Source organism: Rhodnius prolixus, unplaced genomic scaffold (genome assembly GCF_049639745.1).
Source record: "Rhodnius prolixus isolate KJV_2025 unplaced genomic scaffold, Rpr scaffold_5, whole genome shotgun sequence".
In the NCBI taxonomy this organism is placed as follows: domain Eukaryota; kingdom Metazoa; phylum Arthropoda; class Insecta; order Hemiptera; family Reduviidae; genus Rhodnius; species Rhodnius prolixus.
This window is the reverse complement of record NW_027411624.1, coordinates 18894362-18914242: the sequence shown is the minus strand read 5'-3', so window position 1 is coordinate 18914242 and position 19881 is coordinate 18894362. Positions and strand designations below refer to the sequence as shown.

Below are 19881 nucleotides of genomic sequence, written 5' to 3'. Positions count from 1 at the left end.
CTGTCCCAAAGCATAACTTGTATCTGTTTGTGTTTAATTTAGGTTCGAAGTTGCAATACATCCTAATTCATGTCATAAAAGATTTTTTTACATCTTTTTACAGAAACTACTATGGATGTACGGACTGGATCTGTACACTGCAAATCGCTTTCGCTTCTTTTAATTAAGTTTGATATTTGGTGAAAGATATATTATTATTTTTAAATAAAAAAACTAGTAATAGGTTATTTTAATATTCCTAGATTCATTTCTCTTTCTATATTCTTCACATTAATGACGAACAAATTTATATTTGAAATTTTATTGACCTATCTATTATTATTACTGTTTGTTGCTCCTAAAAAAACGATTTATGGTAAGCGAGTTAAATCTTTATTTAAAAACTTTCTTTACGGATATTGAAAAATTTCTTGTTATCCCCAAAATTAAAGAGGAAATGAGGTACTTTAACAACATGTTAATATTAGTCTCAAAAGTATCACAACATTAAAACTAAAATTGAAACAACTATTTTACCTCGGCTTTGTTTCCAGCATTTTCACCTTTCTTAGAAGATTCATCCATTTCTTCTGCATTGTGCAATTCTATCGGAACCTTTAAATGAAATTAAAAAAAAATAATAAAAGAAAGAATATTCTCGAACTGTTTATGTAGGTTACAAGTTTATAGCATAATATTACCTCTGCAGAAGGACTTCCCTTTGATTGGCCCAAAAAGAGCTTGTGATAAACATCTCTTTGATTTTTTATTACTTCAATTTGTTTCATTAAAAATTTCTCCCTATCCAGTAGATCTTCAACTTTTGTCTCCAAACGTGAGACTTCATCCTATACAATTATTGTAAAAATAAACTTTATTTATCAGAAGAATTTTCTAGCGATTTAATAATTCGTAAGTGACTTTAGTGTAAACTAACAAACATTTATGTAATATCATGTGATTAACCTGTAGTTCTTTAAGTTTATAATTGTCTTTGGTATCCTCGCCTTCAGCATTTCTTCTTTCTCTTTCCTTCTCTTCTCGTTCTCTTTCAGCACTGAGTTCTTTCAAAGAAGCTAACATTTGTAAATTTATTAACTGCAGTTGTTCTACATTTTCAAATTTAACTAAATATTTCTTTAAAACCTACAAAATGGAAAAGGAATATACATTTTAGCAAAAACTTGACAACTCTTACAATCAGGAAGTTATTAATGATAAACATAAAAAATAATAACCTCTAGTTCATTAACTTCTTCAGTTACATTACTCATTGCATTCATTCTACTTCCTCCTTTTACTGAATCCAACTGCTCCATCAGTGTTACTAAGAGACCTAAATTCAATAATTTTAATTCTTCCACTCCTCTGAAAGTTACCATGCTTTTCGATATCACCTGCAATAATACTCGTATGGATTAAAAAAAATAGTTCTTATCATCAGTAATATTAAAATCTTATCATATTATAAAATTGTTGGAACCGCAAGATAGAAAAACTAATGAGAATCATCGGAGAAAATAGATTAATTTTATTGTGAAGAAAATTAAAATACCAAAATAAAATCAATCTAAAGGTAACCTCGGTTAAACTTCAACACAAAAAATCTTTCTCCGAATTTGGAGTTTGAATTACAATATTCAGCTTTTGAGTTCAATTGTTCAAGCATAAAATTCAGGGCACTCTTCACAGAGAGTAAGAGACTTTTATTTACAACTATTTCTACTTTTCAGTGAACACCACATGAACATATCCAGCGAAATTCTATCATTAACAACTTTAATGCCTTGGAAAATTCAGCTCGCTTACGTCTGGACTGGTCTTCAATTCTGCTCGTCGCACTTCTGGTGGTATATCCGTTAAAGCTGATTGGCCGTTACCTCTGACAGTCTCCAATTCTCGCAGTAGATAACATATTTGACGGCTTAAATCTTTAATAGTGTCTACAAAGAAATAAAAAAACATAAATAATCACGTTAACCTTGATTAAAATTAATGTTTAAACTGTTTTACTCTTCAAATGACTACTAACCATTAAATCTCTTATTATACTGAGTCAATCGTTCCACCATTGCTTCCGCTTCGGAAGACGTAGCTTTTAACTTTGCATTTTCTTCCTCCAACTGATTGACCTAACAATAAGTTATGTAATAAAACAAGTCGAGCTAACTAAATTCACTTTGGTATTCCAAAACTTACTTTAACTTTAAGTGTTTCCAACGAAGAGAGAGTATATTCATATTCTTGTTTCTGCTTCTGAATCAACGGCACCTTTTCTTCTAATTCCTGTAATTTTTAAGATTAAGGCATAAACAAAATACAGAAACACATTTTAAACAGTTTGATAACTAATTACTTACCTTACGAAGTATTTCCATTTCTTTTTTAAAAGCTTCTTTTTCATTTTTTTCAACAATCAATTCCCTAGTAACTTCAGCAAACTTTGTGTAGAGTTGAGTTAATGTCAGGCCTGATTTTAGTAATTTACTTGCAGAGGCAGCCATTGGCGACAGACGACTTACTGCAGCTTCTGAAGATTCTAATTTAATAAAAACAAATTTGCATTAAATAGGGAATTGAATAATTCGCACTTTTATCTATATATTCAACTTTTGCAGGTATGAATTTCTTCCTGCCCTCAAGTCGGACACATAATAATAAAAAACTATCAAGAGGGACAGTTAACAATTCTATTTTGTTGAAATTAATACTGATTTATGAATGAAATGTTTGGTACTTGATGATTTGTGAATAATTTGCCATTTAATAAAAACTTTAATACTTAATTTTTAAACTGTAATTTTTTTTTGTTTTTTTAAGGATGAATTCTATAATCAATTGACCTTTATAGCGTCAAATAAAGGCAGCATACCTTGCTTCACGGCTTCCAATAAAAGATTTGCATGTTTCAATTCTTCTTTCAGAGCTTTTATTGATTCTTGGTTTGCTTGCAAAGTGTTAGCTGCTTCTTGTTCGTTCTGATTTAACCTACTCTCCAAATCACTATACTGACTAGTCGCCTCTTGCAGAAGTCGTTGTAATTCTCTCACAGCTCCACCAAGTTCAGCGCTATGCGCTTCGGATTCGGCTAAGCGCTCTAAATACCAATTAAAAAAACAAAAACTATATATATTTACAATATATAAATACAGAAAACTAATTTAATTGACAGCAGCTGAAATTTTATGCTTGTTTGTATAGTTATGAAGATTTCATAACATTAAACTGTGGACACTGCATATTTTACATAACCAAGAGAAAATGATTATATTATAAAATCTGTTCTGTCTGAGAGAATCTAGATCTGGATATTTTAATAAAAAGTATTTAAGTGACGTAATTTTAGTAACGCGCCCAAAAAAAATTCTTCCCACCAAAAGTAGAGTATGCCAGAAGCAAAAAAAGAAGAGGAAAATAAAATTAATAGAAAAAATTACAGAAATCAGTCTAAGCTAGTTCTCCCAATTTGATTTACGCAAGCTTATGCCGATTTCAATGGAGTCAACAAAATTGATATAGTGAGATAGCTAGCAGAGAAAGAAATGTAACACCTCATAAATTATTTATAACCTATTTTTGCAGGCAGAACTTAAACGTCCACACCACATTATGTGATCTTGGAGGAGTGCGGAGCCATTAGTTTACCATTTAATTTGAATAAATTATAACTTGAACATTCTTATCCACAGAAATAAAGTTATTTTTTGAAGACAGTTGTAAGAGAGAATTGTTAAAAAACTTTTTATGCGATTTTGAGAATCTCATCATTTTATTTTTATCAAAGTGGGAAAAATTATCGTAACAATATTTCTCTAATAGGCTGGGTTTAGAACAAATAACAGTATATGAGTCGTCAAACAGTAACGTACCCCCTGTTTAAAATAATATAATAATGTCGGCACTACTCCAATAGGAATCCCAGATAAATTTCTACTTCTAAAATATGTTTCGAAGTCACTTATAAACAAATTAAATTGCACAGGATTACATGATTCATCCTGCAGAACAACTTCCGTTAAATCTATAGGTCTGGACAAGGCATTAACCCCACGAATTTGTAAAACCGCATTATCATATGAACACTTGATAATTCTTATGATTTTAGTACTAATGACTACATTTTTTTAAACTTTAACCTAAGTAAATCATGATTCAAACAGTCGAATGGTCACCTGAAGTCAATAAAAGCACCGAACAAACCACCTTCAAGCAGAAATGTTTAAATTGTATCGTACAAGACAACATAAAAATTACATTTCATATTCTTGTTAGAGTTCCTCAAGGAAGCATACTTGCCCCTCTTTTATATTCAGTATACATTGTTGAACTCCCGTTATATCTTGACATCTACACTGATGATTCGGCCATTTTATTCCCTAGCAATGATCTCCTCTTCTTGGCGAATAGCCATACTTTATGCACGCATTCAACAACTTTACTCGTCATATCACATTATGCGGTTTTAGGGACAAATCAAAAAACCTTATAATAGTGTACAATTACCTTTATAATTGTCTGCAAGGCTGGTTTGTGCGTTTAACTGCTGGTGTAATTCGTCTTGAATTTTCTTTTCCTCTGCTTTTTGCTCTTTTAATCTTTCCGTTAGTAATGCTAGTTTTTCACCAATTTCAATATTTTGATCTTGCAATTTTACATTTTGCTCTTTTATTATTCTCAACTAAATTAAATAAGGAATAATGTTAATTAGAGCAAGGTTTAATTTCACACTAACCCGAAATATTTTGAGAAAAATGGAAATAATTATAAAAGAAACATTCCCTATCAAACATACCTCTTCTTCCTTTTCTGAAATTGTTGTCTGAAGCTTAATAGCTTCATTTGTAGCTTCCCTTCTTTGTTTTGACAATGCATTATTTGCTTGAAATAATTCGGCGTTAAGATCAACAATTTGCTTGGAAATTAAAATCCGTTCATTTTCTAAAAGTTTTTCCCTAAAAATTAAAATCAGTCATCACTTTTCTTTTAAGAACTCCGCTATGCAGGTAAAATATTATTATGAAGTGAAGTGACAAAATTTCATGAAATTTCCAAAGTTCTGATTCGAATAGCCTACTCAATTTTCTTTCTGGTAATGTTAAACTTAACAAACGAAGAAATAAAAATACATTTTATCAAATACTGCGGTTATAAATTGTTTAAAGCTTGCTGCGTTTCGCCAGTCATAAGCTAAAATAGAAGCAAGTCCAAAAGTTATTAATACTTAAATTTTAATTTTTTCTGACCACCCGGCATTTCGCTGATCAATGGCTTTTACATACGAAGAGTTACACTTCAAAAGTACAAATAAATGAGATTAAATGCACATATAATTAAGAGGTGCTTGAGAGAAAAAACAGCCTTCAAAATAGTTTATATCAATTATAAATTATCAAAAGGACACTTAAACAGAATGGAAAGTTGGCTGTTGAATTCTAGCTTAAGGTGCAGAGGTTTGTGAAAAGATCAGGAAAGACGCTAAAGAAAAGGTACATTGTTCAAAGATCTAAAATATTGAAGACGTTCGAGAATGTAAAACTATGTGCAAAAGGTGTCAGCGTCAGTGGCTATATGGAAGAATGAGATGTTAGGTCTTTTAGACAATGGAAGGAGAGAGGAATAGTAAAAATTAAAAGGTAGGTTTGAGATGTCAGAAATTATTGAAATTCCTTGCAAGAAAGCTTGATGGAGAGATCTGTAAAGGAAGAATATGGAACGGCTATTAGCTGCAGCACCATTCCCTTACTCAAATTAAAAAAACATTTAACGTTGACATTGATCTTGCCTTAAGTCATAAATTTAACATCAGCACTATTGTGTACTAACAAAAAAACTTACTTGTGCGCGAGTTCGGTTTGTTTGGACTGAATGTCTTCTGCCGCAGCTACTGCTTCACATTTAGCTTGAAGAGAAGCCTTAAGTTCTGCATTAAGTGCATCTATATCAATTTTTAATCTATCAATTTCAGCGTGACGCCTCACTAACTGATTAGCTGCAGTTTGTTTTTCGTCAGTGGCTTCATTTCTTTCCCGTCTTAAATTATCAGCAAGCTTTTCCAGTCTAGTAACATTTCAACAATGAATAAAGTAATTTTTATATTTCAACGTACATTCAAATATTAAAGGGGTAGTCTACCTTTGCACTTCATCTCTAATACTGTTGAGCTGATTTCTAACAGTCGATAAAGTTTTGTTCGTCTCATCAAACTGAGATTGCAATACATCGAATTTTATTTTTATTTCATCTTTCTCTTGTACAGCAGTTCTTAGATGTTCTTCTAGGTCTTTAACTTTAACTTCTAAACCAAAAAGTAACCTGGTACTAAATGCTGAATGAAAGTAAGAAAATTATACAAACAAAAAACTAACCTTGTGAACCTCGTGTAGTCTCAAAATAAATTTTTGCACTTAAAAAATCTTGAATTTGCTCATTAAGCACACTTTCTATTTTGTTTCTAACTGGTTCTTCGATTCTACTATATTCTGTTTCCGTTATTCCTTTTAATAACAATGTTTTAGCTTCATTTGCCATTTCATACTTCGCTGTATTTAGGCAAATGAAACAACTTTAACAAAAATATACACAAAAAAGATGCAGTCGCTGACCAAACAACAATAGCAACTTAATGGAATTATAAAATTTCAAAATGGTATAACCTCTCGGTAATAAGCTCACTTTGACACTTTGCTTTGCAGACCAAGTAGACAAACGACCTGTCCATGTGACTTTAATTTAAACACAAAAATAAATTTAATCTTTGTTGATTAAGAATCAAAAGAAAGAAGTAATTTTCAATTTCAAAGAGAATGTTCGCTGTAATCGTTCCCACTCTTATTTTTAAATACCTTAATTTTTTCCAGTCTCACGATCTATTACTTTTTTTGAACTTTTCTTATTTCTAAAGAATTAGACGATTGGAAATTCCACTGGAGTAATCTATGAATACTTTATTAAATTTAATTTTTTCGGAATATATTTAGAAGATCAAACGGAAAGATACAGAAACTCTATTTTCCATTCACATTTCTCCTACTATGTCTATTTGCCTACTTATAGCTTATAAAAAACTGATACACAGATTTAGTAAAAGTTTGATGAAATGGGAACATGTATCAAATAAAAGTCAATTGTTAGATGAACATTATGCGATTACATTGCTCTTAAAAAATAGTCACCCAAAATTTCTAGTTTAACAACTAGTGGGTTTAATAAATGTGTTCTTTCTCTCTTTCTCACTGCATGTAAATTAATGTGTGTTTCAGTAGGGGAGTTTCGTGGTCAATGTAACTCAGAAATATAAATTCGTGGAAAGTTCAAATTCATTATTTCAATTCGGTATTATAATGAAACTCAGCAATTACCTTATACTGGCCAAATTCAGCTACTGAATGAGCCACTTTATCAAGCTCATTTTTTTCCCCAGTTTTTTGGAATATAATCAGAAGCAATCAACAAATTTCTAGCTTTACATTAGTTACTCGCATACAAATATAAACATGTAGATGCTTTATACATGCCTCTCAAATCTACTCGATGCGAAAAAAGTCTTTCGTTGTAATACAAAAAATAAAAAGAAATCTTAGGAAATTTCATTTATTAAGTGATTTACGACTGCATATGTATGTATATCAAGTAAAACTTTTGTTTAACATAAATAAGATAGGAGCAGTTGCTCAACCTCTTAGATATCGAATTAGTGTGGAATGAAGTTGAGGTGTTTAGAAGGATTTTAATGAGAAGAGGGTTTAGATAATATATTACCGAAAATAGCTCAGAGAAATGAAAATAATTTAAAGTAATAATAAAACAAAAAGTGGAAATTTTCCGAGTAAAGAAAGAGATGTACATAACTATTTACCGAATAGTTTGCACTTTTATTTGATAAGGTCTTTAGGATGTTTGTCTTCAAGTTCATGAAGCTCTATATTTGCGTCTTTATTCGGTGTACATTAAAATAAATAAAAGTAAACTGGGTTCAAATCTGTATTTACAAAACGATATATACAAGATTCAATAAAGTTACAAACTAAAACGAAGAAGAAAACAATGTGGAAATGGTTTTTGGGACGACTGCAATGAATAGTTTTACATAAACTACAATTTACATTAAAATGCACATTTTATTAGTTCATTGCATACCTGATTTCTGATGTTTAGTTAATCAATTTTAAACTAATATTATTACTTCGCCTAATTATGCAAAAAAATAAAATAAATTATGAAACATAACTAAAGACAAATTGCAAAAAAAAAAAAAAGGTTGCATACATGATTTACAGATAAAACTCAAAAAGCTGGAAGTTTTATAACAATTATCAAAATACAACTTATTGTTAAAACTTAGAAAGCAGAATTTTTACATTTATTTTATTGCGATAAATATTGTAAATTTATGTCTATATTATTTCGTGTAAAGCGTTTGTAGAACACTTTCGTTATAAGAGGACTATCAAGGTAAGAAAAGGTCAGTACAATTAAAAAAATACCTATCAACTTTTTTTTCTCTCAAAATTCTTAATGTAGTGCAGTAATTTATTAAAAATAAAGATTTGTATTTATAATTACACACTCAAAAATTGTTTAGAGCATTAACTACTGCGCGTCTGGATTTTCCAAATTTTCCAAGTTGTTAAATTTAAAAAGTATCTTATATAAATGTAAAAATATAATGTATCAGAAGTTTTAATTTTATCATTTGGAGATTTTACTATTTCTTTTTAATTCTTCATTAAGAAATATCTAGTGACTGATGCCAGAACTAGTGTATCCAGCAATCTGGTCACTAGGCAGCATTATTTCATTCGGACTTATCGCCTGTAATCGATACTCCTAGGAAAAGAAAATCTAAGGGCAACATTACTGGTCTCTACCGCTTCATGTTCTGGACTAGTGAGCCCTTCTATTCTATTTTTTCTTGGAGTCAACCAATTTTCAAGAATAAACAATTGATAATAAGTACAAATCTAATTATAGTTTAAAATTTAAATAAATTCTCTAAAATAAACTTTCTTGAATTAATGAGCAAGTCTTCTTTTAATTGTAACAGGCGCACTTATACCTTATAGAACGTCGAAACATGTAATACATATCAAATTTACTTTTTGTACCTAATATTACAAATTATTGAGACCGTGGTGATATTAGATGATCTAAATAAGACATCGTCTCTAAATAAGACACCCCTTGTGTTCTGCTGTAAGTTTCGATGGTTTATGACGATTTAGAATAAAAGAGGCGGAAAGCCTGATCAATTATTCAGATATTTTGAATTTTAATCTTGAACAGTAATTGCTTTGAAAATTTTATACATGTAACTGTTTTAAACAGAGGTCTAGTTAGTACTTATTTTACTTTTGTACAAATGCGATATTCGATAAAATGAATTAATAATAATAATAATTTGGAAGATTTAATATGTCTGTCAATAACCTTAAATTTACCAAATTAAGATTCAGTTAATTTGATGCTGGTAAAAAATCAAACCATATATTCAAGAGGTATATTACACACCTTTAGTTAGTTGTGTAATTAAAAGAATATTAATCCCAATATTTAATAGAGCCATCCCAACCAGCTGTAGCCACTTTACTGGGTTCATGAGGATGCCATAATGCAGCTATACATACACTGTCATGTGCCTTCCACTTCTTGAATAATTTTGTAGTCTTCCAGTCCCATACATAACATTTCCCATCGGCATCCCCTGATACGATGTAGCTAAAAGATTAATATGATAATTAGACATAAAAAGAAGAGCAGTGAATGAATTAGTCTCAAATTTTCTCAAATCCTTATACTTAACTTTTAAAACTGTAAGTTTTTGTAAAGGAGATAAAATCCTTTGTGATAAGTACTTACCTCATATCTGGGGAAAAATCAAGGGAGCAAGCGTATCCAGCAACCATATGGCCCGTAAATGTTTTCTTACGATTCAATTTGAATCTATTCAAAGCTGAAAAGATGACTATTTTATTATCCATGCTCTGACAAGCTAACCACTTCCCATTGGGACTTTGTGTGACACTTGGCATTGAGTGCATTGTTGGATCAGCAATGTACTTCATATCTACTGGTATATCCCTGAAAATGAAAATATAATTTATATCTCTAATTTCCAGCAGCATTGCTAGGTAAGATAAGGAAAGCTTAAGAGCGGACACATGAGTATCAAAAATTATTATAGTTTATCGAAAACTATTTCAATCCTCACCATTCCCACACTCTTAAACTTTTGTCATCCGAGGTAGTTACGAATCTTCTATTTTCATCGACAAATGTGATCGAATTAACAGCTCCCAAATGTCGATCGTATTCTTGAACGATTTCACCAGATCTAACGTCCCACTAAAATGTAATAATAAAAAAAATAACGTTTGCTACAAAATCACAAAATTGAAATTCCAAGAATATATTTATAACTTACACATATTATTTTTTTATCTGATGTACCAGCTACGAAAAGATCCTGCTTATCATCATCTGGGTTAAACTTGACACAATACGGTATCTTTCTGCTAGTAAATCTAGATATGCATTCGCCAGTTTCCGTATCCCATAGTTTTATGTAACGATCATAAGCTTTCAAAACAATAGGTAGTGTAAATAATTGATAGTTAACTAATTATAATTATACTACAAATATAAGATAATTTCTTACCGGCGGACAAAAACTTATTTCCTCTGTTGTTAAAACAAATGTCTCTAACCGCTTGCCGATGACCATAATAAGTTCTTATGCATCGCCGTTCTTTATACACCTCCCATATCTAAAATACAGAAGCATTAATTTAAGGTATCTCAAAATAAAGTCGGCTTATGGTTTTTTTTTTTTAAAGTCACAAATAACATTCATGTTTAACCTTCACTCTACAATCCATGCTGGCTGATAGTAGAAGATGAGCAGATTTTGGAAACCACCTGATAGCAGCGACACCCTTAGTATGTCCACGCCAACAATGTATTTCAACTTTAGGAATAAAGCATCTATCTGGTGGTGAATCAGAACGAAGATTTACACCAACATCTTGCGGTGGATGGAGAAAATTACGACCCTGGTAGTCGACTATATCTTTTACTGCAACATTAGCAAAGATAATTGAAATTGAATGCAGTTCTAAAGGTTGGGGAAAAAATATATTAATATTTATCAATTCAACGTTTCTAACAATTCACGTTTCTAATTGTGTATGTTTTTTTGGGATGGTGGTGTGGAGAGAGTAAGCAGTAAACTTGTTTAAATAGTTTTTGCGTTTAAAAGATTTACTTTTTTCTTTCGTCCAAATCAAATTTTTTCAACATGAGTTTACTTCTGAAAACGAATTTCGAAGTTGATTTAAAAAATACGTTTTAGCAAAGTATTAATTCTAATTGTATAAATACACTTATTAAACTAGATCAGATAGTGCAATGAGAAGAATTTGACCGAATCCTTGCTACCAAAAAAAAAAACAATAATAATAATATCGAATGCTTTTCAAAAAGCTCCTATATACTAATCTCGTAAAATAGTTAATATCAGATTACTTAATTTTGTTTTAAATTATTTCTCACCAAAAGGTAATTGGACAATTTAATGACTTACTGTGCAACACAGTTTTTTCTTCTAGAGGTTTGTCATCAATCTTCTTTCCTAATTTCTGTTTTTTTGCCAAATACTCTTCTAGTTCCTCAGCAACTTCCTAAAATGCATATTGTTAATTTTTTAAAAAATCTAACACACAGATAAAATTATATATAATTCAGTACAATAATACTAGGAAGTAACATTACCGCTCCAGGTTTGGCCACTCTTTTCTCATCAACAAATGAAGCCCATGGGCCAAGAAATCCTTCAACATCTGAGGGGTCATTATTTTTCTTCTTTTTCCTTTTATCTAAGGGTCTTTTTGATGTGGATTCAAATACTGTTTTCATTTTACTTTCCGTAGCAGCCAACTCATTTCCAATGATTGGAGCACCTTCTTCATTAGTCCTACCAAGATTGTCTATTGATGGATCGATAGCATATCCTATAAAATAAAGTTATTTCACTATTTAAATAAAAATCAAACACTATTAAAAAAAACCTTGCAAATATGACGCAAAAACAAAAAAATACCAAAACTTGTAAAGGTTTTTCGTTGGTTCTCAAATTGAAATTCGCTCATATGAGCTTGTTCAACATATCCTGATAAAATATTCTTAGGGGCCTTTTGCTGTGCACTTAAAAATGGATTTTCAGGGCCTACTTCAGGTGCAAATAACTCTTCATACTTAAGGTTCACTGCCATCTCCTTAGTGGTAGTATCGATGAAATTAAGAGGTTTAAATTCTACCTGCAATGAATATATCTGAGAATCTTGTTTAACAATTAGATTCATCTAAAAATAATAATAATAATGTAAAATTTACAGGAGGTAAAGCTACAGGAGCAGCACATATCGCCATTGTTGGTAGAGTTGAAGTTTTTGGCAATGGAGTCAAATGTAACTTATTTTCTTCATTTCTTTCATCCTCGTCTTCTTTACTGTCACTATCACTTTCACCGTACTGGAGTAATTGTAACATTTCTGTAAGATTGAATGAAAGATGAACGTTAGAGCATTATAACCTGCTGGGTATTACCTCCACAAAGCACAAACTCAACGTCTTTAGTGTTTATAGTACAGCTAGCCCCTGATACTAAAGGCAATTAAAAAAAAAATCGTTTTAAAAGATCCAATATGCATAAATACTATTTCTTCTTAAGAAAATAAATATCTTTTTAAATGAGCATTTACAAGGTTTTTTTCTTTTATATTACAAAAAACAAGACAAGTCAATTATTGTTAATAAAGTAAACAAAACCGCTAAAAATATTAAGTTATAGTTTTGTCGGATAACTTGAAATTATAGTCTGTTTGTTTCATGTAAATATTAGGTTCTTACATCTTGAAATCATTAAATACACACATTATTTTTATAAACCAAAAACGTTTGTATATAATTACTGATAACCATAATAAATAACTTCAGATAACCCTAAAGATGAATGTTTTGCGTTTGCATTTGTATTCAGGAACATAGAAGTATTCAGCTGGAGCCCTGTTCGAGATTGATCTGCTCTGCACTGCAATAGCTGGAGTTAGGAAGTAACCATTAACCAGCTGAGACAGCTGAAATTTGTAAATAAGCTGAAATAAGTTTTTTTTAATATAATCAGATCAGTATTCGTATTTATTGTTATCTTTTTATAATTACTGTTGTATATAACTGGAACGAAAGTTATGATAATTAAATTTAAAGCGTAAGTAAAACTTTGGATTCTAATATTTGGATTTTTAGATTTGTTTTAAATAATATTAAGAATTTTTTTCTTACATCAACAAGATTTTTACAAAACATGCAAAAAAAAGGTCCCTGATTTTTTTAATTCACGTTTATTACGTGTTTTCTAACTCATCAAGGCTAAAAGCATACTTTAAATATATTAATTATGAATGATTTGTAAACTTCCGAAAGTTCTGCAAAGCTTTCATCAGTTTTACATTTGAACCTCTTGAAACTATGTAAATGTCGTTTTTTATTTTGTATTTTGTAGTAATCTAAAATTAAAATAAGTTTTATTTTCTTATCTTTCTTATCCATCTCTAGCATCAGATGACATGTTTGGAGATTTAACTGATTAAATTGGAATCAATGTCACTTCGAGATCTAAGTCTTAAAGATACCACAAAATTAGAAGGAATCGTCAAATAAAAGGAGATAAGAGTAAAGAAATCTTGCTGAAAAGGGCATGTATCGCAGGTAGAATATTTTTAATTATTCTGATAAGTATTTATAATAGTTTCTTTCTCGGATCAAAAATATGTTTATTCTTTTTATTTAAGCACTTTTTTCCCTTTAGTGTCAAAAACAGTGATGAAAGCGGCGAAGACGATGGGTCAAAAGATATCAAAAGTGCGGATTTAATTTCATCAGTGAGTAGTTTTGATATGCAATCAGATAAAGAGTAAAACTGGTTACCAGTGCTAATATGTAACCTTCGCATTTGCTGTTCTTTCTTTGTATCTTTGTGCCTTTATAATTTTAATGATTTAATATTTAAATCTTTTATTTCATTAATTATGTCATTATAATTTGTTTGGTAGGTGCCTTTAGAAATACCTCCAGGAGATCACAAGCTTCAGTATTGTTATTGGTTATGGTACAGTCGGAGATCCCCCGGTAAGCAGTCAGTGCAACCGTACGATCAGAATCTAAAGTTAATTGGAAGTTTTGGTTCTGTGGAACAATTTTGGGCTATCAACAGTCATTTAGCTAGACCCTCTGATTTACAAAGCCATTCTGACTTTCACCTCTTCAAAGTTGGAATTAAACCCATGTGGGAAGTAAGTTTTCTTCTTAATGTTTTCTCGTTTACTTAATAACAAATGTCTTATTGGAACGATTAATTTTGTGACTAATCTAAGCAATGCGGAGTTATTATGTTGTTTAACCGATTTCTTCTGTGAATTCACTTTGTCGAAACATGATAACTAAAGCTTAACTTCGATTAGGAAGTATTGAGATTTCTCTTGAATTAAGATGACATTCTTAAGTGCATAAAAATATCCAAAAATTAATTAATTTTGTGCCATTATATCTTCAACCATTATTGAGATATTGAGTCGAAACTTGTAACTCAACAACGAGGTCATTATCTCCAGTTTTCAGTATTCACTTTATTTATGGCGCATTTTTGAAGTTTTTTTACTTTTTTAAAAACGAGAAAAATTAGGAAGGGAAATTTGAAATAAAGTAGCTGTTCATAATGCACAAATTCTAAAGGCTACCGAAAGGGTGGTTTAAAATTAAATTATTCTTTAATTACAAAAAAAAAAAAAGCCAAGGTAGGAGGGTTCTATTTTCTATATCAAGATTAAGGATATTACTCACCATTCAAGGTATTTAAATTTGAAAGCCGTTCTTACATTATGATAGATTTTGGAATAATTCAATGTTTTCCGGAAAATTATCGACAATTATTTTGAATAAAAAGTAAAATATTCAATTAAAGCAACTATTTTTTAAACATATATTACAACATCGTTTTTTATCACATTTAGTTAAATCATTTCTTTAAAAAAAAGTAGTTTTGTTTGGACTTCAAGGATATCAATGATTAATTACATGCTTTGTTAGTATAACCTGTATTACTTTTGTTTAACTGATTTCAAATTTTAAATATTTTTTTTTAATAGGCGGAAGCGAGAAATTTCGAAAACCATCGGAATTTTAGTGCACACATTTTTGAAAAGGCTCTTTTTCTTGATATTGCAGTTAACCTTTCTTAATTTTTTTTATTCCACAGTAGGAAGTGTTAATTCTTTCTTTTTATATTCATACAATAAGGTTGAAATGAAAAATTCTTTCCTAATATTAATATAGAATTCTAGACCCGCAACAAGAGGGAAGGTTACAAAAAACGTTCTATAGAATGCGCTAAGGACAGAGTCCTGTACTTAAGTTTTACCATTGTTGGACACGTTTAATAAAATAGAAGAATCAGATTGTGTTAGCGAGCTGGATTCTCAAGCAGGGTTCAGCGCTGTTTTTCTCTTTTTTTGGGACCCATATAATTCATGACAACCTATGCTTAGCATTGCTCTGAGAGAATGTGGGAGAGAGATCTCATGGAGCCAATGACCTAATTTTTGACGCTTCCTTTTATGAATTAAACTTAATGAAATGCTTTTTTAAACAGGATGAAGCAAATCAGCGAGGTGGTAAATGGATAGTACGTTTGCGAAAAGGACTCGCCTCTCGATGCTGGGAGAACCTTGTTCTTGCGATGCTTGGTGAACAGTTTATGGTGGGCCAGGAAATTTGTGGAGCAGTCGTATCTATAAGATTTCAAGTGAGTAGGAATGAAAATAAAACAATTTAAATTAGTTCTATCTTTTCGGCTCTATTGTCCCTGAAGGATTTTTGCCTCTTAGAGCTCCTAGAAGATACGAACACCAGCTTTTCTTCGGCACTACCTGGCACTAGTCTCTCCAAATTGTCCTCCACCTCCTATAGTCATCGCTAATGAGTTCTTCCTCTTGGTCTTTTGTCACCCGGATACTTCTCCGTATGTCTTTCGTGAGCTGTAGCTTGCAACCATTCTTTATAGAGGGCCAGCCGATGTACCCTTGCAACCTTCTCAATCCGAACAATTTTCATCACTTTATTCATGCAGATCTTTCAGCTCAAACTTCTTTTTAATCCTGTACAAGACATTTTACATTACTTGTCCTAAAAATTTGTCCCAGCAGTTCATCCTCATTTCCTTAGAAGCAGTTAGGATCCCTGTCTCTCAACTGTGTGAATTTCGTTTTCATTGAAGGTCATAATTGCAGTAGAAGACAAGTACTATAAAACAAATACACTACAAAAGCAGTGAAATACCGCACGTCTATAAATTTCCTCTAAGATTTACCGTCATTTTTCTCAAGACCCTCTAGAGTATCAAATACTTTTGTATGAGGGATAGTTGGTCTCTTTGTCTTCCTGCCACAGGAAGTCCTGTGAAAAACAATTTTGCACCACTATTCTTTTCGAGGTGTCAATCAGTGTTATTTTTCCATTCCTCCTTTTCACATATTGGGATCAATTTTCCCCAACCTTGTGTGGGATCCCTATCTAGTATTTCTTTATTAACATATAAATTAGTAATAAGCCGCATTTCAAACATAATTGGAATTTTCTAGGAGGATATAATCTGCGTATGGAATCGTACAGCCTCAGATCAAGCGACAACTGCCCGTATAAGAGACACAATGAGAAGGGTGTTGAATCTACCAACTAATACTGTGCTCGAATACAAGACACACAACGATAGTCTAAAGTACGTATCAGCTTCGAAAGCAAAAGCAAATAACAAGGAATCGTGATTATTTTTTCCTTATTTATCAATAAAAATATTTACAAATGAAGTTACTTTCCGAGCCAGTTTTTTAGCCTTATTTCATTTTTCTGAAAGTGGTATTGATTGAACAGTTAAAATGTAAACGAAATTGTTAGATGAATTTTGTAACGCAGGAGAGATTTTTTTTTTTTAAATTGTTTGATAAAGTTGACATTCTTTTCTTCTGAAGTATGAAAAATTTCTTCCATAAAATCTGTATTCCTTGATTCAAAAATGCTTATGATTTCAAACGTTGAGAAATTACGAGTTTCAAAAATTTCATAACAGTTCACAAGTTATTGCAGAATGCATAAAATACGGGGTCAACAACTTTAATTCAATTGTTATTGAGCTGTTTACAAAAACTCAAAATTAAATAATTCTTGACAATATTTCACGCATCATAATACTTAGATATGATTAAATGGAATGATTCTACTTATAAGTTTGTATGTTGTTAAACATAACTACTAATAATGTAAAACATTCCATGGGCTTCTTATACCCTGTATTGAACGGATACTCGACATTTTGAGAAGATCATACAAATTTTCTCGTCGCATAATCTCATTTCCGATTAGCAATGATCCTGGTGAAAGAGATCATTTTATTCAATTAATACTTACAGCCTCTGAAACCGTTCAGGTGAATATGGCATACAAAGTGTATGCTTCATTTTAATGTTTTTAACCCTCCACACCATTTGGGCATGTCTGCTTATAATAATTTGTGTACCTACAAAAAAAATTGACGGTTACTTTTTTTGTAACTCAAGAAAGTTCGTGACTTTATAGCTCATCTACATTAGGGTGTTTCAAAAAATGATGACTTTTAAATTTTAAAGAGCGCCGGGCGGAAAATCAAAGTTAATTTAAAAACAAAAATTTTCGTCCATAATAGAGCGAAATCGATTAATATTTAGAGGTCGCTATCATTGATCAAAAAATTTTTGTTTTGCTTTTTTTTTTTATAAAAAAAATCCTTATTAAATGTTTTGTATCTTTTCACATTATTAGCGAAACATGTAATTGTACTAAGTTTATTTAAATATAATTTGCTATAAAGACAATGCAGTTGAAACTGATTGATTGAAAGTAAATTAATTTCAAATTGTAACAATAAATGCAAAATATTTCCTAATTTAGACGTTTCAGTAACCAAAATTATTTGTTTTTTAAATTCTGTACGAAACACATAAAAAATGAAGTGATTTTAACGTTAATTAATCGAAATTTTTCAAAAATGTATATTTTTCTTAATATTATTTTTTTTTAAAATACAGCTTCTTTAATTATTCATAACTTTGAAAATAAAAAGGCCATCAAAATGATTCCAACTGCATTGTCTTTATAGCAAATTATATTTAAATAAACTTTGTACAATTACATGTTTCGCTAATAATGTGAAAAGATACAAAACATTTAATAAGGATTTATATATATATATATATATATATATATATATATATATATATATATATATATATAAATGTTAATCGATTTTACTCTATTATGGACGAAACTTTTTGTTTTTAAATGAACTTTGATTTTCCGCCCGGCGCTCTTTAAAATTTAAAAGTCATTTTTTGAAACATCCTAATCTACATACTCGTACGGACCTGGATTTTTGAAAACTTAATTAAATTAGACTTTATCTAAAGATAAATAACTGCCGGCCAGAAGAATGAATACCAACAACTTTTCTTCAAAAACATTTACCTTCTTAGAAGGTGGCTAGAAGATAAATAAATAGTAGTCCTGTTAGTAAGTCTGTATACTGAGAAATCCTGATAGTTGATTCATGCGTTCAAGGGCTGATATGGGGTAAAGGTACATTTACTTTGGAGCAGTACCTACACCACCTTATCATATCAGATCCATTGAGGCAAACATCCGTGTCGAAATGTTTGCTAGCTATAGAACCACTTTTTCAATACTCTCTTCCAACCGAGTTCAAAATATTTATTTTCACATCTAAGTAACAAAGCACGCTGCCCAATTTTTTGAATTAGTATTATTATTTTAATTAAGTAACAATAAATGAGGACTGAGAAAGGCCAAAGAGAAATATAATTTCGGTATTTTATAATTTCTTTGGTGTTGGTGTTCTTTTTTCCATCATATTTTGCTGTAAGCAGAAGTTACTTTTTAGAAGTCAACTATACATATTGAAAATTGCTGATCATTTTTTTAGATCATTGAAAGCCGATACAACGCATATTTCTTTGAAAATGGAATCTACTTATAATTCTACCAAAGAGGAACCATCAAATAATAGTGTCTCCTGATCGCTGGTGGTTTTTTTTTCTTTTGTGAGTTATTCCTTTGTAATTTTAGAGTGTGGGTTTCCGTTTTATTTTTTATTTTGTTCTTCAATTTTTAATGTTGTGAACATTAAAAATAAACGAAAATAGATTTCATTTTTTTTTTATCAGCATATATTCGTTTATATTTCTTCATTGATAAGTTTCCCTATTTCCAATTAAAGTGGTAAGATAGTTGATTATTTATTGCTCATTTAAAGTGTGCTATGTTGGCCATGATAATAGCAGTGTATATTATTTTGTTTTGTTTTTTGTTTAATCTTTTGAACCTAAAAGTGTGATTTTAAAGTTTATTGTAACTCAGTTTCTAAAATTAACAGAATTTTTAGGTGTTGGTTGTAATCCCAATTAACAAAATTTAATTCGTTTCATATATATACATTTTTACAAATTAACAGATTTAGTTGAAACCAGTTTTAGGGCGTAATTTTTCCAAAACAGCTGTGAAATCTTGAATATTATGAAGCATGAATTGAGTTCTTAAACTTAATGTAACAACATAAATGCTAAATATGGGACTAATTTTTACATACCATTAATGATCTTGTTTTGAGTCTTCCGATTTTAGATTTCTTTGGACTGGAAACTATCGATCGGACATAGAAGTGCTGCTAAACCTTGTAGATCACAGTCTCACGCGACTAATTAAATAAATATTTTTCTTACATAATGACCGCAAAGTAATAATTTTTTA

General features: G+C 30.5%; 3 protein-coding genes across 13 annotated transcripts in view; 1 reads left to right on the top strand and 2 right to left on the bottom strand.

The window, feature by feature from the left end:
• The window catches only part of LOC141458789 (nucleoprotein TPR-like), a 31859-nt gene extending 25213 nt beyond the window's left edge, over positions 1 to 6646 (bottom strand). For 4 of the 8 annotated variants that reach the window (XM_074137234.1, XM_074137235.1, XM_074137236.1 and 1 more), the window contains exons 1-14: positions 6345 to 6646; positions 6112 to 6274; positions 5815 to 6036; positions 4772 to 4931; positions 4483 to 4657; positions 2852 to 3076; positions 2340 to 2518; positions 2179 to 2265; positions 2012 to 2111; positions 1789 to 1922; positions 1218 to 1376; positions 946 to 1125; positions 681 to 827; positions 517 to 594 (exon numbers count right to left, since the gene is read on the bottom strand). In XM_074137234.1, the coding sequence (XP_073993335.1) occupies positions 517 to 594; positions 681 to 827; positions 946 to 1125; positions 1218 to 1376; positions 1789 to 1922; positions 2012 to 2111; positions 2179 to 2265; positions 2340 to 2518; positions 2852 to 3076; positions 4483 to 4657; positions 4772 to 4931; positions 5815 to 6036; positions 6112 to 6274; positions 6345 to 6507 (2172 nt within the window). In that variant the 5' untranslated portion in view covers positions 6508 to 6646. The remainder of the gene's footprint in view (positions 1 to 516; positions 595 to 680; positions 828 to 945; positions 1126 to 1217; positions 1377 to 1788; positions 1923 to 2011; positions 2112 to 2178; positions 2266 to 2339; positions 2519 to 2851; positions 3077 to 4482; positions 4658 to 4771; positions 4932 to 5814; positions 6037 to 6111; positions 6275 to 6344) is intronic. The other 4 variants (XM_074137237.1, XM_074137239.1, XM_074137241.1 and 1 more) reach the window with 1 other exon arrangement.
• A 1299-nt stretch (positions 6647 to 7945) lies between these two features.
• On the bottom strand, positions 7946 to 13070 carry LOC141458738 (pre-mRNA-processing factor 17). Of its 2 annotated transcripts, none has more exons than XM_074137108.1 (11): positions 12952 to 13070; positions 12367 to 12524; positions 12074 to 12290; positions 11746 to 11984; positions 11558 to 11654; positions 10836 to 11050; positions 10634 to 10742; positions 10400 to 10554; positions 10187 to 10320; positions 9835 to 10056; positions 7946 to 9693 (listed from the first exon to the last, which is right to left on the bottom strand). In XM_074137108.1, the coding sequence occupies exons 1-11, from the start codon at positions 13016 to 13018 to the stop codon at positions 9516 to 9518; spliced, it is 1791 nt and encodes a 596-aa protein (XP_073993209.1). In that variant the 5' UTR covers positions 13019 to 13070; the 3' UTR covers positions 7946 to 9515. The 2 variants fall into 2 exon arrangements, with proteins under 2 accessions (XP_073993209.1, XP_073993210.1); XM_074137109.1 differs by having other exon boundaries at positions 12883 to 13022.
• eIF4EHP (eukaryotic translation initiation factor 4E homologous protein) lies at positions 12989 to 19300 on the top strand. 3 transcript variants are annotated; one of them, XM_074137116.1, is made up of 7 exons: positions 12989 to 13118; positions 13588 to 13740; positions 13841 to 13913; positions 14085 to 14324; positions 15680 to 15832; positions 16668 to 16804; positions 19058 to 19300. In XM_074137116.1, the coding sequence occupies exons 2-7, from the start codon at positions 13730 to 13732 to the stop codon at positions 19149 to 19151; spliced, it is 708 nt and encodes a 235-aa protein (XP_073993217.1). In that variant the 5' UTR covers positions 12989 to 13118; positions 13588 to 13729; the 3' UTR covers positions 19152 to 19300. The 3 variants fall into 3 exon arrangements, with proteins under 3 accessions (XP_073993217.1, XP_073993215.1, XP_073993218.1); XM_074137114.1 differs by having other exon boundaries at positions 13099 to 13240; XM_074137117.1 differs by lacking the exon at positions 12989 to 13118 and adding an exon at positions 13329 to 13502.
• The last annotated feature ends 581 nt before the right edge of the window (positions 19301 to 19881 follow it).

What these genes read in the sequence shown, in the direction of transcription:
- LOC141458738 (XM_074137108.1), bottom strand. Translation starts at nt 13,018, where the DNA reads ATGTTCCTGAATACAAATGCAAACGCAAAACATTCATCTTTAGGGTTA. An exon ending in AAAAACCTTTACAAGTTTTG is followed by an intron (nt 11,985 to 12,073) that starts GTATTTTTTTGT and finishes TTTATTTTATAG; the next exon opens with GATATGCTATCGATCCATCA. An exon ending in GCATGGATTGTAGAGTGAAG is followed by an intron (nt 10,743 to 10,835) that starts GTTAAACATGAA and finishes TCTGTATTTTAG; the next exon opens with ATATGGGAGGTGTATAAAGA.
- eIF4EHP (XM_074137116.1), top strand. An exon ending in GTGCGGATTTAATTTCATCA is followed by an intron (nt 13,914 to 14,084) that starts GTGAGTAGTTTT and finishes TTTGTTTGGTAG; the next exon opens with GTGCCTTTAGAAATACCTCC. An exon ending in GAATTAAACCCATGTGGGAA is followed by an intron (nt 14,325 to 15,679) that starts GTAAGTTTTCTT and finishes TTTTTTAAACAG; the next exon opens with GATGAAGCAAATCAGCGAGG.